At 43.8% G+C, this 17,745-nt stretch overlaps 1 protein-coding gene across 2 annotated transcripts in view; it reads right to left on the reverse strand.

Annotated features, from left to right (window-relative positions):
• The window catches only part of LOC138755174 (collagen alpha-1(XV) chain-like), a 263,158-nt gene extending 246,873 nt beyond the window's left edge, over positions 1 to 16,285 (reverse strand). The window contains exons 1-2 of one of the 2 annotated variants that reach the window (XM_069920628.1): positions 15,993 to 16,285; positions 15,791 to 15,879 (exon numbers count right to left, since the gene is read on the reverse strand). In XM_069920628.1, the coding sequence (XP_069776729.1) occupies positions 15,791 to 15,879; positions 15,993 to 16,270 (367 nt within the window). In that variant the 5' untranslated portion in view covers positions 16,271 to 16,285. Of the gene's footprint in view, positions 1 to 15,790; positions 15,880 to 15,992 lie in introns of those variants that run through there. The other variant, XM_069920631.1, reaches the window with a different exon arrangement.
• Between the last annotated feature and the right edge of the window lie 1,460 nt (positions 16,286 to 17,745).

Genomic DNA, 17,745 nt, shown 5'->3' on the forward strand with positions numbered 1-17,745 from the left:
TGGAAAGATGGTGGTTTTCATATATAAAATTTAAAAATTAAATGCATGCTTCCTGTTTTCTTATCCTCTCAATCGATAACTTTTCTCTCTTTATTTCTCTTGCTGTACCACATTTGAGATTGGATTCTTTATTCTAATTTACTTTTTTCCTCAGTCCCTTTTGTTGGAGAGATACAATGTCATTTCCTTGTCCATTCAACTCTCAGATGCTCAGTTTCCCTCACACCAGCTCATACTCAAACGCTCGCTGGGTTGGAATCCGCCGCTGTCTGTAAGGACCTTTTCCCCGTGACCTCTGGGTGCTCTAGTTTCCTGCCATATTCATTAGTTACCGGTGAGTAATTGGCCGGTGCGAGATTGTGAGGCAGAAGGGCTTGTGGCTATGCTCTATGTATGTATGTAAGTATGTATGTTACTGTGCTGTGTCTCTAAGTTACATTTTTAAAAATATTCTCCGCATTTAAACGTCAAATATCCTTAAATTCACTTCTACTACAATAGATGGTTTGCTGCTAATTTGAAGCAAAGTGAAGTTCTTTGAATATGAACATTCCAGTCAATACAAATCATAATTGAATGTACACTTTTAATCTACATGCTCACAGGACATAAATCACTATGCAGTCAAATACTAAACCTAAATGTTTTAAAAATTGATTTAAGTCATCTGTTAAACTCTTAAAAAGTGTGATAAAAACACAAATAGAATCTTCACCATATAGCCTGCTTAACAGGCTGACATGCTAAATAGAAAAGAAGACAATGCCTGTCGCGCTCGTTCACTCGCACTGAATTCGGGCCAGATGCACAGGTTCAAAGATTAACTGAATTCCTTTTGCTAATGTGATAAAAAAAAATCAAGTTGAACAATGTGATGCCTTGAATATCAAACAGTGGCATGGAGGATTTCATTGTTGGTTCAAACTTGGATCCTCTGCGATCTTCTTTCTGTTACGTAGTTAACAGCCTGTGATGAATACTACATCAATAGGACAGCCACAAGAAAGTATTTTGGCTCTTCAGTGGCTTACCTTCTCGCCAATAGGCATTCTACTTTACTAACTCAAAATCAAGCACTATCTTTCCCATTCCCTGTCTATCAGTGTCCCACATTTCCACTTGACAGTGAGACTAATTCAGAAAACAGCATGACACGAGCTGGCCTGAGGTTCACAGATTCCCATTGAGACTGTCTATGGCAGTCAGCTCTGAAATGTGGCATGGTGGAATGAGAGTGAATGTTCATAGGGGTAAAAGCTGGATGGATAAGTGGGGGTGGGAGAATTCCTTTTTTCCTTATTGGCAAGAATACAATCTGATTTACAATGTTATCTGCAAAAGCAAATTCTTATATTTATGAATTAAGTGATTTGCAAACACAGACTAAATGAACTAAACAGACATGTACCCCATCAAACACAGCCATATATTAACAGTGGTCCTTAACTGCAATATTTTTTAACCACCACCTCATGCTAGGAGTTTGCCACTTTAAACATTCTGTGCTGTAAGGGAATGGTGATCCCTTCACAGTATCCATGCAAGTCACAAGCCTGAGCTCATCAACATTAGATCCAAGAGTCTCTCTACTGGGCTGAACCAAACATCAGCACTTCACATGCCAAGTTTCGATCAACAATCCAAAGCCACAGACCACAGTGCTCTAAATGAAAACTTGTTCCTGAACAGAATCAATATGAAGTCATACTGTTGGAAGGCTGTGACTTTGAGAATGAGTGCTTTGAGGAAGGGCCTAGTGACCTTTTATGACCTAAATACATATTGTTGTGAGCATCCGACTTTGATGTGGAGATTGTCTTTTACTTTACATTCAAACGGAGAAGTTACCTGGCAACCTACTTAATTAGTTCTCAGGTTCCTGCCCTTGGGGGTCGCAAGGATAAAATGTGGGTCACAAAGGCACTTAGTCCTGTAATTATGGGTTGATTTTTTTCATTTGGCAGGGTTACTTTACTACTAACATCATTTAAACATCAAGCTTCTCTCACTGAGAAAGAGTGAGAAGCATTGAACAGATACATGTTCTTCATTTATTACTCATTAATAATGGTGTTTGATTTACAGAATACAGGTGTATTCACCGACCTCACAAAGTTTGGGAAGGCAAGGTTGTTTCTCTGTTCGTAGTCAGACATCTGTGTATTTTCCAGAAGGATAGGCTCTGCTCTGAATTATTTTCTGGTGGTTATGGAAGGGAAACACTGATCATAGAACAAGCTGCCCGAGTAGTTGACGTGGGCCTTGTGCTGAGATGGCTCAGGCTTCCTACTAGTTGGACACACATTCCTACCCTCCCATCCTGGCAGCATCCACAGCTTTGGACCTGATTCCCACAACATTCAGGATTTCACACATAATCAAATCAAGGAGCAGTTCCTTCCACTTCCAGAAAGATTAAGCACATGCAGAAATTTCAGCGCATTTGTTTCCAGGAATATTCACAGCTGCGTGTTCATCACAGGCCCACTTCACTCTCCCTTGAAAGAGGGCACGGCTACAGGATCCTTTCCCCAATACCAGGGCAAGGCGTCCCCCATCACCTTACAAACCAGAGGTCTGTGACCACCTCAACCTTCCCCTCAACACAAGGGGTAGGTGTTCCCCCATCACACCCCCCACAAACCAGGGGCCTGTTCCCCTCAACATTCCCTTCAACACCAAGGCAAGGTGCCCCTGCTTCTCTCCCAATACCAGGTCACTCTGTTCCCATCCCTCCCCTAAAACCAATGTCACCCCTATCTCTCAGCCTACACCAGGGTTCTCTGACACCTCACTCCTCCTCCCCCAAATACCAGGACCCTCTCTCCCCCACCCCTTCCCCAATCTTATGGTCTGCTATTCCCCCCCCCCAACAACCTTCCCCATAGGTCGGGGGCCCACTGTGTCCCATCCCTCAAAACTAGGGTTCTCTGACATTCATGCCTCCCCCAATACAAGGGTCCTCAGCCCCCACCCCCTCCCCCAAAAACAGTAACAGTAACACCAGGGTTCTCTGTTCCTCCACCTCTCCCAGAACACCAGAACTCATTAGCTCCTCTACATCTCCTCTCCCAACATCAGGACTGCCCCACCACACCCCGATATCAGCAGTCTCTGAAATCACTATCATCCCTCCAATCAATGTCTCTTCCTCCACTCTCCATCAGGATTCTCTCCTTTCCCAGTCACCTCCTTGCTCTGGACTCTCACTCCAAAATCAGGAGTCTCTCTCCTTACATCAAAGGGCACCAAAGCTCATTATTCACCCACCTCCCACACCAGTCAGTTCTTCAGTTACATCTCTCTCACCCATCGTCTCGGGTGTTGCTTCCTGTCTCCTCCCACTAATCCGACTGCACCCACCCTGCACCCTCTACACATCTTATTCCATCCCAGCCCTCCACCAGAAATCACTGCCAGAGGAAATGAACCTGCACAACCATTGCTCAATGCTGCCTGGCTCCCATGCTGGAATATGATATTCCTCACCCACCCTCCGCCACCCATCCGATCCCACCCTCCACCATCTACTCTCCACCACCCACCTTCAGCCACTCACCCGATACCACCCTTCACCACCCACCCTCCGACGCCACCCACCCAATCCCACTCTCCGCTACCTTCCCTCCACCATCCACCCTCTCCCACCCACCTCTGCTCTGCCCACCGTCCACACAAAACTAAGCTTCACTGTATCTCGGTACATGTGACAGGAAAACAATTCCATTCTAAAAACCACTTAACTCTCTGCAGTTTCCTGCATCCTGCTGAGGCCAAGAACACCTAGCAACTGTTAAATTTAAACTAAGCTCCCAATTCATGGAGGATCCTGAGTAAAATACTCCACTTCCCCAATGCATCCCATAATCCATCACCTTATAGATCGTGGCACATGATTGGCCAAAGGAAGGAGTTTAAGGTTTCTTCACAGAGAGAAGTGAAATATGAACATTTGCAGATACTGTCACAAAAATGCTGGAGCAACTCACCAGGTCTCACAACATCCATAAGGAGGTTACCAAGTTTTCAGGCCTGAGCCCTTTTGCCTGGTAAAAACCAGTCAGGCATCCATGTTAAAAGAAAGGGTAGGGGGAGAGGTACAGATCAACAGACAAAGGTGTCAAAGGGATATGTGTAGGAGGATAGAGAGAGGAGAGGTGAGAACAGGGGAGTGAGTAATGTGTTTGGCTCTGTGAATGCAGAGCTGGGGAATAGAAAACAGAAGGCCATTTCATGTCAGGCCTCCACCTTGAGGCTGGCTGCAGGAGTGAATGGCCCTAAAAGGCTGCTCCAGCGTTCCATTCATATCCAGAGGCACCTTGTAGCGGCCTCTGGATCCGATGGAGGTGGGGTGACTGGTCCCACAGTGCCACCCGCCATAAATATGTGGCATAGCAATGGTCGTCTTCCCTACCCATAATCCCAGAACATTTCCAGCTGCATGGGGGGGATTATGGGTAGGGAAGACCACCATTGCTCTGCCACATTTTGAGCCGCAGAGAGTGGCCCCAAACACTGAAGCGCCCAGTGAAGTGCTGGAGCGACAAGCGGGATTGTCACAGCCCGCGCCGGACGCCCCTGCCCTGGCAGCCCCTGCCGACCACTCTGCCCAGTGGAGTGGGGGCTGTCAGGTAGCGGTGCGGGGGTCTGTCAGAGCTGTCAGGTAGTGGGGCGGGGGGCAATCAAGCAGCTGGGAGTTGGGTTGCAGGCTGATGGAGTCATTAGCCTGCTTAGCACAGCTGTATATTCAGATCGATCAGTGGAGGTTCTCCACCTTTACATTTGGATATGCCCTATCTGAAAGGACCTTGAAAAACACCCCTTTTACACAGACGATTAAAGCCAGGTATTATCTGCCTTTCAAATGCTTCACCTGGCTGTGTAAATGCTTCAAAGGTGGATTGGGGGAGGAGGGGTGGTGGGGAGATGGTTGAACTTAACTGGCTTTAATCTGCCAAGGTAGTTAGTGTCAGAGATGGAGCATTGCAAAGAGGGGCCAGTCTAAAAGGGTGAGCCGAGTTGCTGGGTCGAAATGGGAAGGGAAGATGATGTTGTGATGACGTCTTTTGCGTGCAACGTAAGTGCTATTTTGGCGATTAGATTACCGGTTAGTCTATTTTTTAATGCAACAATATAATGTATATCTGAAAAGGTATTTTATTATTCCAGCCTCAACAGACGCCAACATCGATTGACTAACTCCACACACCCTACACCGTAACACGCCAATAAGGACATTTGATAGCTCCTGATATAACCTGCTCCATGAACTCTGGCGGACCACAGAGACGCGAAGCTGTCACCTTTTCCCTTCTGGTTCTTTTTACTGATTTATGACTTCAGGAAATTTTTACATATATATATTCTGTTCTTATCAGTAGGTGGTTAGTGTTATATAGATGTAATTCGGTTTTAAAATCTTACAGGTCCTGTTCGGTGCATTGAAGCGAGTAAACTGAAATTTAAAATAAGATTAAGTTGATGGTGTGTAGATGGGAACAAAACATGGTTTAGTGACGTATTATTTAGCTTCCATGGTCAGAAACATCTGCGCTAGAGAATGTAATTCCACTTCCAAACCTTTCCTTCTCTTAAAGGTTACGACTGAAACTTAAACTACACTTATCCACTCAGACTTCGAATCTGGGATTTCCACGAGCACCAACACTCAAGGGCAAACACCGATAATTAACATGTATCTGTACATTTTGGAGGAAACCAGAACACCCAGAGAAAGCAAATGCAGGTCACAAGTAGAACATGCAAACTCCTTTCAGATGGCACGAGATTCAAACCTGGGTCACTGTTGCTCTCATACCAAGGAGTTAACGGCCACACTAACCATGCTGTCCTAACCACACAAATATTTCTTTTATATTTACTTTCTATACAGTGTACAACTAAAGAAATTCAGAGAAACACAGAGAGCAATAACCTTTTACACAAAGATCAGAATTTCTGTTTAAACTGGACAAAAAAGGGCCGACATGGGACTAATATTGCATTGGACATAATCAGCAAATATCATCATCTCAGCTTATAGGACAACATCAATAAATTCATACAAATGGTTCCATCAAAGTGGTAAATTTACTGTCACAATTTTTTACAGCGAGTTGAATTGCAAGGATTCTAAAAGTAAGTTGCAAAAGATGCAACAATATAGAAGAGAAACAAAATATTAAGGATGTCAGTGAATGGTAATTGTCGGGGAGATAGCTTAAATCACATTTTATCAAGGAGATAAAGGGGTGAAATGCCTCAAATTCATTTTGCGTGTTTGCTCACTCCGCAGATTTCTGTGCGGTGCTGTCTGAATTCATGTCTACAAAGAGTCCAGCTGCTTTTCAGTTGAATTATGAAGTTTGGTAGAATGTCACAGAATATTAAGGGAAAGATTAAAGCACCATCTTCATGAGAACTGAGGAAGATGAAAGCATAAGCAGCCAAATAAAATTGTTGGTCATGACGCTTCGTGTGGGAAATGCAGAGTTGGGGCTGTTTCTATGGGTGTACGGAGCAGTGAAACAATCGAGGAGAAAACTCCATAGAGCTCATAATTTAAAGGGTTGGGTTAAAAGGCTACATTTGTTAATTTACATAGATTTACGATCTCACAGCGACTCAGGTCGATGCTAATGCCTGGTGCACAAAGGATGGAATATTAATATTTTCCCTGCGTTCGCAGGTTCCTGGGGTGCTCCGGTTTCATGCCCCATCTTTGTTCTGGTTAGAAAATGAATCGGCCATTACAGTGTGTGTTCACGTGGCTTAGGGTTTTGGAGAGTGCAATAGATTGTGGTGAAATTGCCCAGCTTGTTCAATGTTACAGTTTTTAACAGTGCTCTGAGTGGAGGCAACATGGTATGTCTGAACAGCAGACCCAGGCCTGTGCATTATGAAATCCCAAAAACTCACACCAACCACCAATGATCGGTTATAATGCTATGAATTCTAGATCCTAATTAATGTAGCAGAAGGGATCAATTTTATTTGGCTTCCTGTTTGACACATACATTATTGTTCAAGGGTCTGTTCATGTACTGTATTATTTGAGGCTCTAAGTTCACAGTCCCACAAACATGCTCCCCAGGATTCAACTACTTACTTTCTCAGTATACGGCTGAACCAAAGTTTTTCACCTGGAGAACATACAACCTACATAAATGTCTGGATTGACCCCAGATCATGGGAGCTGTGAGGCAGCACTTCTACCTGAGCAGCTGATGTTGAATCTGGTGTGCTGTCCTGCCTTTTTTGTTCTGGGAAGCCGGCATGCTGTGTAAGAGGACTCACCATCTTGGCATTTCTTCTGTTCTGTGTGAACAAACAAGCCGGCTTCCAGAGACGGTCATGTATATGGCATTAACACGGCTTTTCAGTGTGAAAAGGGCGAGAGAGAGAGAGAGAGAGAGAGAGAGAGAGAGAGAGAGAGAGAGCAAGAGGAAATGAGAAATGGGGATAGATTGGTGGGATGGCTCATAGAAAATGAAGAAGTCGGTGACAATGCCATCCAGTTGGAGGTGCCCAGATGGAATATGAGGGATTATTCCTCAAATTTGTGGATGGTCTCAGTCTGTCAGTGCATGAGACCACAGACTGATGTACCAGCAAAAGAATGGGGCAGGGAATTGAAATGGTTGGCCAGTGGGAAATTCCTGCTGATGTGGCGAACACAGCCAAAGTGCCAGGGGAAGTGATCTCCCAGTCTGCATCCAGTCTCTCCAGAATGGGAGCACTGGTGCAATTTCTGTACAGCTCTACTAACCACCCCTTAACCCTCTACTGTCTGAAAGGGAATAGTTTATTTCAACCACATAAAGTCATGCAGCACAAAAGTGATGTTATGCCAGCAGATGCATTAATAACTCAAATTTTGAGTCCTCATCCACCAGATGCTAGATACAATGATTCAAGCACTGTTCACAGGAATTTGCTTCAGATCATGGCCTCTCCATAAAAATACAGGTTTTGCCTGCTAATTTGTATTAATTATTGAAAGAATTTCTCCTTCTCCCAAATCACAACTAGACTGGCAGGATTTTCAAAGGTAGAGTGAAACATTAAAGTCTGCAGATGTTGTGATTATAGTTAAAAACTTATGTCCCAGATATGCCTGCCTTTTTGTGGACTATGTGGAGCAATCCATAACACAAGCCTTCGTGGGCAATGCTCCTCAACTCTTCCTCTGTTTTATTGATGACTACTTTGGTGCTGCTTCATTCATCCATGATGGGCTTATTGAATTTATTCACTTTGTTGCCTTATCGCAAATTCACTTGGTCCATCTCTCCCCTTTCTCAATCTCTCTACCTCCATCTTAGGAGACATTTTCTACAAAACCACCAACTCTCACAGCTACCTTGACTACACTGTTTCAAACTCTGTCCCCTGTAAGGATTCCGTTACTCTCTCACAATTTCTTTGTCTCATCTGCTCCCAGGAAGAGACCTTCCAAATGAGATATCCTCCTTCTTCAAAAAATGGCTTCCCCTCTACTACCGTCAATTCAGCCCTCACCTGCATATTCTCAATTACCCTCACATCTTCCATGACCCCCTCCACCCCTATGTGCAATGACAGGAATCCCCTTGTCCTCACCTTGACCCATGCCACCAGTCTCTGCATCCAACGTACCATCCTCCACCATTTCTGCCACCTATGATGTGATCCCACCAATAGACAAATATTCTCTTCTCCTCGCCTCTTCACACTTCACAGGTTCCATTCCCTACTTGACTCCCTTGTCCACCCCTCCCTTCCCACCAATTGCCTTCTTGGCCCCAACCCATGTGATCACAGGAAGTGCTACACTTGCAACCACACCTCTTCCCTTACCACCATTCGGGGTCCAAAACAGTCCTTCCAAGTGAAGCATCTACTTCATCCAGGTGACATCTACTTCATCCAGTCCTCCCATTGTGGTATCCTCTACATCAGAGAGACTGAACAATTGCGGGAACCTCCAAGTGACAACTCACATCAATTCCTGCCTAATTTCCATGCCAACATGTCTATCCATGGTCTCAAGCACTGCCAGACTTAGACCACCTCATATTCCATTTGGGCACCCTCCAAACGGATGACATTAACATCGACCTTCAGTTTCCATAAAGCTCCCCTCTCCACTTCTTTCCACTTCCCCTATTTCTCCTAGCTCAGTCTCTCTTTTCCTTTCCCTTTGTCACCTTCCCTCCATCTCTGCATTCACACAGCCATCCCATGCCCCTGATGAATTCTCACCTTTCCTCTCCTGTCCTATTGATATCCAATTATCACCTTTGGTCTGTTGGCCTGTTCTCTTCCCCCTGCCCTTACTTTCATTCTCTCCCAGCCTTTTTATTCAGAGCCCTGCCTGCTTTTTACCCCATCTTGATGAAGGGTTTGGGCCCAAAACATTGGTTATATATCTTTACCTCCAATGGATGCTGCCTGACCTGCTGAGTTCTTCCAATATTTTTGAGTTTTTACGATGGTTTTTCAAAGATAGTAATTTATGACGTATGTAAGAAGGCAGAATGAGCTGCTTTTCTAGTTCCGTTACAGTTGGAAGATGGTTTAATCTACTTCGTTTTAACATTGTTAAAAATTTAGACATACAGTACGGTATCAGAGTGGTCTCCTTACAAACTCCTTACAGACAGCTCCAGATTCAAACCAGATTGCTTGCACTCTAATAATGTTGCGTGAACCTCTATGCTGATCTTGCTTTGTTTTGACTCAGGAGCTTTAGCTGTTAGATGTGAGGCTCCAAGCTGACAGAGTACCTGCGATCCTCAACACCACAGGAAGGAGTGTGAGATCCTACAATGCCTGTGCTATCACACTTTATGTCAGCACCTTTTTATGCGGCTGTTTCCAGCAGAGACTACGCTGGCAGTCTGGTCATGAGCGGAAGCCATAGTCCAACTGCTTAACGATTAGCAAGAGGAGGAAAGTGTCCATTGCTTTATTGCCCTAAAACAGAAGTTATACATTTTATGAGTTTTGTATTTCTGAAGCTACTGCCAAGAAATATACTTCAATGCACAATTAACAGTGAATTTAATTTCTGGGAATGTTAGCGTTGTTGGCAAGGCTGACATTTACGGGTATCCTATGGAAGTCAGCACAGGATCATTTTCTGGACCTGCAGTAATTGTGGAGAAAGTGTTTCCTCAAAACAGTGATGGCTTTGATATAGTTGAGCTGCTTGGTGAGGCACCTAGTGTGTGACTGGAGACACACATCAACCAGCCTGAATAAGATCAGTGAACTTCTTGAGTTTTTCTGGCAATCCAAGGGTTAGTTTGCTACTTTTACCAATAATGTAAATTTTTATAAATGTTTTCAAATCAAAATTCTATACTGATATTCTTCTTTCTTTTCTTTCTTTGGCTTGGCTTCGCGGACGAAGATTTATGGAGGGGGTAAATGTCCACGTCAGCTGCAGCCTCGTTTGTGGCTGACAAGTCCGATGCGGGACAGGCAGACATGGTTGCAGCGGTTGCAGGGGAAAATTGGTTGGTTGGGTGTTGGGTTTTTCCTCCTTTGTCTTTTGTCAGTGATATGGTGAAGCATGAATTCACATTCTTTGTGCTATTAGTCACGGCCTTCAGATTATTTGTCCAGAAACCATTACCTTGGAAGACATATTTAGACTGTAAAGGCGAATAAAGATATACTTGTACCATTGTTGAAAGGTCAAGCACTTGTGCCTAATCAGGGACAATCTAACAGAAAATCAAAGAGGGAGATACTAGAATGGGTGACCAAAGACTTGGTCAAAAAGAGAGATTTTAAAGATGGTTATGAGGGAGAAAAGATGGGAAGATCCTCAGACAAAATTCTAGGACTTAATCAGATGGGACAAAGGATGTGGAGATGTGCAAATGACTGGAGTTGGAAGGAAGCAGAGTTATTGTTCAGCAGTAGGTGTGATTAAACATTACAGAAACTAGGTCATTGAGGTAATTGGAAAGAAGCAGAGTTACTCTAAGACTGGGCTGGATAAGGTTGCAGAGTGAGTTGAGTTCAAAGATTTTAAATTTGAGGCATTGGTGAGGTTAATCTATAATCCCATGTAGATTCCATCAACGCAAAATGGTACAGAAGAAAAGAGCTGCTTTAAAAGTAACATTAATGTGCCAAGAAGGAATGAAGATGCCTGCCAGGCATCCCCTGGGGAAATAATCCATATGAATACCAACTTCATTTTGAAATGCTCCATTTTATTGTTGCCATTGAGAAAGAATGAATGGTCAATCAAAACTCATTTAATGGTAACAAAATTCTAATTAAATTCCTTCTGCATTGGAGAGTGTTCCCTGATGAGTTAACTGAAAACTCAGCAATAATAATTCCATCTGAAATGTTTGCCAAAAGCCTTGGCTACCAGTTCATTGTATTAAATCATAGGACACACTTCCTAACAACCAGATAAACCCCTCATAGTTTCTGTATGGAGCCCCTGTGTCATGTAAAAGCCAGAGGCAAATGCATTCAACATAATACAGTGCTCCCAAGAGAAAAAGGCACAGTGCTCCAATTGGAAGGGTTGAAAAGATGTGATTGAAACTAAAGGAGAAAATATCAATCCAATGAAATATTTTCAGACATAAACACTGCAAACCGAAATAGCACAGTTAACTTGTGACTTCATAATGATTTACATTTACTGTATATAGCCCCAGAACACTGCTTCTGAAACAATGCTGCCCTCCTTCAGGATCACACTAGTGTAGATTATGTGCTTGAGTTCCTGGAGTGGAACAGCCCACAAGCATCTGATTCAGAATCGAGCAGCGACCACTGAGCCACAACTGATACATTAATCCTATAGTGCTTTCTACAACAAAGTCTGCAAGGTAGACAGGAACACAGCGATCATTTCCTACCTATGACATCTCTCTGCAGGGTGGCATTAAAACTTCACAGCTTCAGTATCAGGGTGGCACACTGCAGGCTTCATGCCACTCTGTGCAGCTATAAACAATCTTCACTCAGTGCCCAAATTGATGAAATGTTGACAATTCTCTATGTCCCCCCTGATGCTGCTCAACCCATTGAATTCCACCAGTAGATTGTTTGTTGTTCCAGAATCCAGCATCTGTAGACTGCTGTACTATGCAGCTTTGAATTGTGGAAACAATCCAATGTCAATTTAGGTCCTGACTGGATTCCTCTCAACCACATTCTCCTGCCTTCTCCCATAACCTTTGATACCGTTACTAATCAAGAACATGTCAACCTCTGCTTTAAATATATCCAATGACTTGTCTACACACTTGTCTATGGCAACTAATTCCATAAATTCACCATCGCCTGGCTGACCAAAATATCTCCTCATCTCTATTCTGAAAGGATATTTTTATATTTTTAGACTCTCCAAATTCTCCCAGTACTGGAAACATCCTCTCCATGTTCAATATCCTTCCTGAACTATGGGGCCCAAAACAGCTCACAATAATCCAGATGTGATCTGACCGATGCTTTATAAAGCCTTAGCATTCCATCTTTTCAGGTTGCATTTACAATTAGCTGGAATGCAGTGTGAGTGCTTTCTTTAAACCATTGCTCAAGTTGTAATAGACTTTCATTGGAAAGGCCAGCAATTATTAAATACTGTTAATTTCCCTTGATTAGGTGATGCTACACTTTTACAACTGCAACTTAGGGTGAAGGTGCTCCCAAAATGCAGTTGGGTTGGGAGTTCCAATATTAAAACCCAATGACAATGAAGGAACAACAACTGAGTGACATGGTTGGCTGTAAAACCAACAGAAAGTCATCAGATGTCGTGGTTGAAAAAAAAAACAATGCTGGAACAACTCAGCAGGTTAAACAGTTAAAAATACATAACCAATGTTTCGGGCTTGAGCCCTTCATCAAGGTAACACCAGTGACCCAGGCGCTGTCTGCAAGGAATTTGTACACTCTCCCAGCGTCAGCGCCAGAACAAATGATAGAGGGGGACATTAGTGCATTGAGACAGCAAGGTGCAAAGCTCATAAACTTATTCACGGTGGGGGGAAGAGGGGTCCTGTTACCATCATTCGTCTCTCTCCAATGTAGGTCCTGAGAGTGCTGCTTTTATGGTATCAAGCATCATTAGCTACTAGTGATGCTTGATGCATGCTAGTTACACGGCCTGGGGTGGGTGGAGAGCCGCTAGTGTGCATCAAGCTAGATGGGGGTGGGGGCAGGGACTGCATGAGTGCTCCAGTTTCCTCCCACCCTTCAAAATGTATGGGGGTTGTAGGTCAATTGAGTGAAATTGGGTGGAATGGGCCATGAGCCAAAAGAGCCTGTTACCATGCTGCATGTCTAAATATAAATATTTCCAAACATGACTTTGAGGGCAACCTGCAGGTAGTGGGGTTCTCAAACATCTGTTGCCATTGTTCTTCATTGATGTTGTTGGAGTAACCTGACCAAGTAAGCTGGGTGCCTTTTGTAGACAGTACACAATGCAGGCAATGTGCACCAGAGGTGGAGTGGATCAAGTGCCAGTTAAGTGGGCTGCTTTGACCTGGGTGGTACTAAGTTTCTTGGAATCATCCAGGTAAACAGAGAGTATTCCATCACACTCCTGTCCGGTGCCTACTCCCACACCACAAAAAATGCCACCCTGCTCTGTTGTAGCACCACTTTTCTATCTTGCAATATGGTAACCGTGAATACTTATTGTCTTTTGTATTTATTTATTGTCTCTTTTTAATTGGCTTAATTTCATTAATTATTGTCTCTTTTTAATGTATACTATTGTCATGGCTTTAAACAAAGTACCTTTTTGGCTGCAGCAAGTAAGAATTTGTGTATTGTGCATTACAAGGTGTATGACAAACTCATTATCATAAAGGTGGGAAAGCTTTGGGATGTCAAGAGTAAGGTGTTCCTGGATACACACCTCTGATGTCCTCCTCTAGCAATGGTCAGTCTGTGGCTGCCACAGGTAAGTTTCTGATTAATGATGACCCCACAGGACATTGATGATGGGAGATGAGGCAACAGTAATGTCTGACACATTTTATGGCATGTTACTTTCCACTCTCATGAATGTTGTCCAAGTATTTCTACATGCAGGTATGGGTTGTTTCACAGACTGTGAAATTTCAAATAGTGCAATTATCACCCACTTCTGACGTAGTGATGAAAAGAATGGCACAGAGGCCTATGTATAAAATCTGGCCAATTCTCAAAAATAAATGTTGCTGTTTGCTTCAGTTCACAATCTGACACATAGAAACCATTATGAGAACACATGTTCTGAGTTATTATTAACCATAAAACATTCATAAGTTCAACAACCTGTCAAGTACTTCATTAAAAAGGGAATTTTGGGGTGAGCCAATGTTGGCCACTGAGCAGTGAGTCGGAAAATGATTCAGAGAAGTAACTAAAAGAAAGATTGTTTAATGGTGGGAGGAGTAGTAACAAGGCTGAGATGGAGAGCTGCAGTTGACATTAACAGTCGAGTCTGAGGAAGCCACTGCAAACAATATTCAAAGAGCAAGGGTAGATGCAAGGATTTAGGATTGGGAGAGGCTGGAAAGATAAGGTGGAGGGATGTCATGGATAATTTTCAAAGCAAGAATGAGAATTCTAAAAGAGGGAAGATTAATGGTGATATATATCCAGCACAGAGCTGTCAACTTGCTCAGAGGTTTGCAAGAGGGGACATGGAAGTTTTCTGTGAAGGTGGGGAGTGTGGAATGGGAGGGATTGAGGAATGGGAGGGAATGATTTAGACTGAAATTATCGAGAAGTGCTAGTAAATAACTTCAGCTGTGGAGCAGATGTAAGTTCTGATTGACTCAATTCAAAGTGAGACTATCACCAAGGTCGATAAACTCAGGTTCAGTCACCAGAGCGCAGGATTCATTCAGAGGCATTCCAGGCAAAGCCAACTGGAAGCCTCTAAGTCCCTAAACAGAACTAAAATCAGAATTTATCATTCAATCCTCATGGAAAACAACAGGGAGAAGATCGCAAAGCATTGGTGGAAAATATTCTCTCATTCGTGACATTAATTTAAGCCACTTCCAGGTGAAAAGACTGATAATTCACCATTACTCTAAGTGTCAATCCATGATTACTGTTCAAATAAAATAAAAGTCACACGAGTACATTTTACACAAATCACATTACAACATAAATTAGGAGTCCCTACAGTGGTCTCATTCACACAAGAAGTCATAATTCATAAACATACATAAAATTTACTTCCTATTTTCCCGAAATGTGGCAAAGTACAATGTTTAACCCTTTCCTTTCACAAAGGCTGCAAGGGCACTTAATTCTCAGCTCCTTTCAGCCACCGGCCACTTTGCCAGTTGGGCAGCCACATAAGGATCCTAACACCACCATCTGGTGCAATCTGCTCCAGCGTGCGCTGATTTCCTTGCCAATGAGATCAGGGTCAAAGACAAACCATCAACGAACATGACTGCTGGGAACCTCAGGTCTGTGTCACACACAGCAGAAACGCCTTGAAAGGAGAGATCCTTTCCGTGTCCTCGGCCAACCCCAATCCTCCAAGTACAAACGCCCCTTTTTTTAATTAACCAAACTAGGAAAGTTCAGGATTGGAACATGGCTAAAACAAAGCTGAAGGTTCTGCTGAAGAAGTCGACGCTGATTCCTATCAATAAAAGATGTCTAGTCACCACATTGAAATTCAAAGGAACTTACCTTATTCACAGTTCATGTTCATGCTTTCTAAGTGCAATGTATAAAGTCTGCTGAGACTGGTGGTGATGTTTTACCCTCTTCTCCCATCCCTCTCCCTCCTGGCGCTCCTTCTCCTTACCTTCCAGAAGCTGGGCGGAGATGATCCCTCCGTAGCACCAGAGCAGCAACATCTGGGTCAAGGCGGTCCTGCCATACACACGCAGCCGGCTGAAGGAAGGGAGGATGAACCAGAAGACAAATCAGCGAAAGTCAGGCGTTTACGGGCGAACGGCGAAGAGAATAGCAGGAGAGTGAAAGAGAATTGGGGTTACAATCCCTACCTGTTCTCCATGACTGCTGTTAACGAGCTGATCCAGTTATGGCAACTTGGGAGGGGGGAGTTCGCATCCAACCGACCACAGCCACCAGCGAGCTCAATGAATCCCGAAGGCTTGCAGCGCTCTTCCAACTCACATAATCTGTAATCTGAGCTCCAAGCAGCCGTCAGCCTGCGCAGACTGGAACCCCTCCTGATAGCCTGCACCTCCCTCTTTCCCCACCTCCTGTTTACATAGCAGAGAGCTGGGAGATCCCTCCTCCCACAGCTGACCCTCTTCATTCCGTCCGAGGCGAAAAAGCGGCTCTCTGCCGACTGGCGCCCGAGCCCGTGTACTGACCTTCTCCAAACTAAGTAGGTGACAGTAAATTCGGGCTGGAAACATTATACACAGCTCGCACCAAAGTCATCAGGAATCAAACAACAGCACCAAACAGCCAGCGTAGACCAAACCCAACCATACCGAGATACAACTGAACGTTGTCTTCTTCGGCAGCTCCTCAGTGTGGAAGGCAATTTACTTCTCCTCCAGTTCTATGGGTTCTGCGGTGACAGAACCCCAGTCACAGATACAGCCTGTGGTGGTGGTGGATGAATGGCTGGATGTTTGAGAAGTTCTGTGCTCTTTCCAACCATGTTCATTTGGCTTCTCTCTAGTCCTGCTGATCTGATCATCCAAGAGTCTCCACTGTGAGCAGTCCTGGGCCATGGATTCTCATCAGGCAAGCAAGATGAGACACTTTTTCAAGGAGGCACTCAGGCCATCCTGGAAGAAGTTTCCCTGACCTGGTGGGAAATCTCACCATTGACATCAAACAGAGAACTGTGGGCACTCTAATTCCTGGAGAAATTCACATGTGGAAAATGTGGCCTGTCTACTGGAGATGGTTCAGTGTGATCTAAGCCTTACAGTTGGGCATTTAATCCCAGGAGAGAATGTTGATGTTGGTTCAATGATTTTGCTGATGGTTTTGGAGGACTTTACAGAGACAGTGTTGGTGTTATAACTCCAGAGTGCTTAGAAGTAGTCCAGAGCTCAGAAGCCTACAATGCAACAAGAATCACTGCTGCTCAGTAGACGACAGCTTAGTTCCTGACAAGAGACCTTTTCCCCAGATGGCCATAGATGTGCTCTGAGAGCAAGAATGGATTGCACAATGGATATTTACCCTTGGTGAGAGATACTCCCTGGTCAACATTTCTAGGATCTTCCCTTGAATGGTTGTTGGGTCAGAGGAGAGTGATGTGCAGTTGAGATGGGTTATAAAACATCCTTTATAGATGTTTAATGCAAGGCCCATTCTCATTTCAGTGAACGTGTCAGTCAGGGTTTGCTGGTTTGCTTCAAGAGTGCCCTAACTTAAGCATTGTCTGTGAACTGAAGCCTGATGACTGAGGTTGCTGGGACTCTCAATGTGGAGTTGAGATGACAAAGGCAGAATTTTTCAATTTCCTCATGGAGATTGACTTCAATAAACCTAGGAACTTGTTGGACATGAAACACATTATTGCAGTGATGAAGACTGAGAAAAGGATTGCAACAAATGGCACATAAACCCATTTAGTGCCTGATGGTCGTCTCTTGGCTAGAATCACTGTTTGAATTGTCCGTAATCCATCGACACTGACAAGATTCAAAGGTTATTGTGAGTTTGAAGCTGTTACTTAATGGAGATTATGTCCATGGAGCTACTAGATGAATGAAACTCACACTGTGACTCAGGGAGAAACTCCTTTGCAACTGAGAAGAGGCATAG

Source organism: Narcine bancroftii, chromosome 2, assembly GCF_036971445.1.
Source record: "Narcine bancroftii isolate sNarBan1 chromosome 2, sNarBan1.hap1, whole genome shotgun sequence".
NCBI lineage: Eukaryota > Metazoa > Chordata > Chondrichthyes > Torpediniformes > Narcinidae > Narcine > Narcine bancroftii.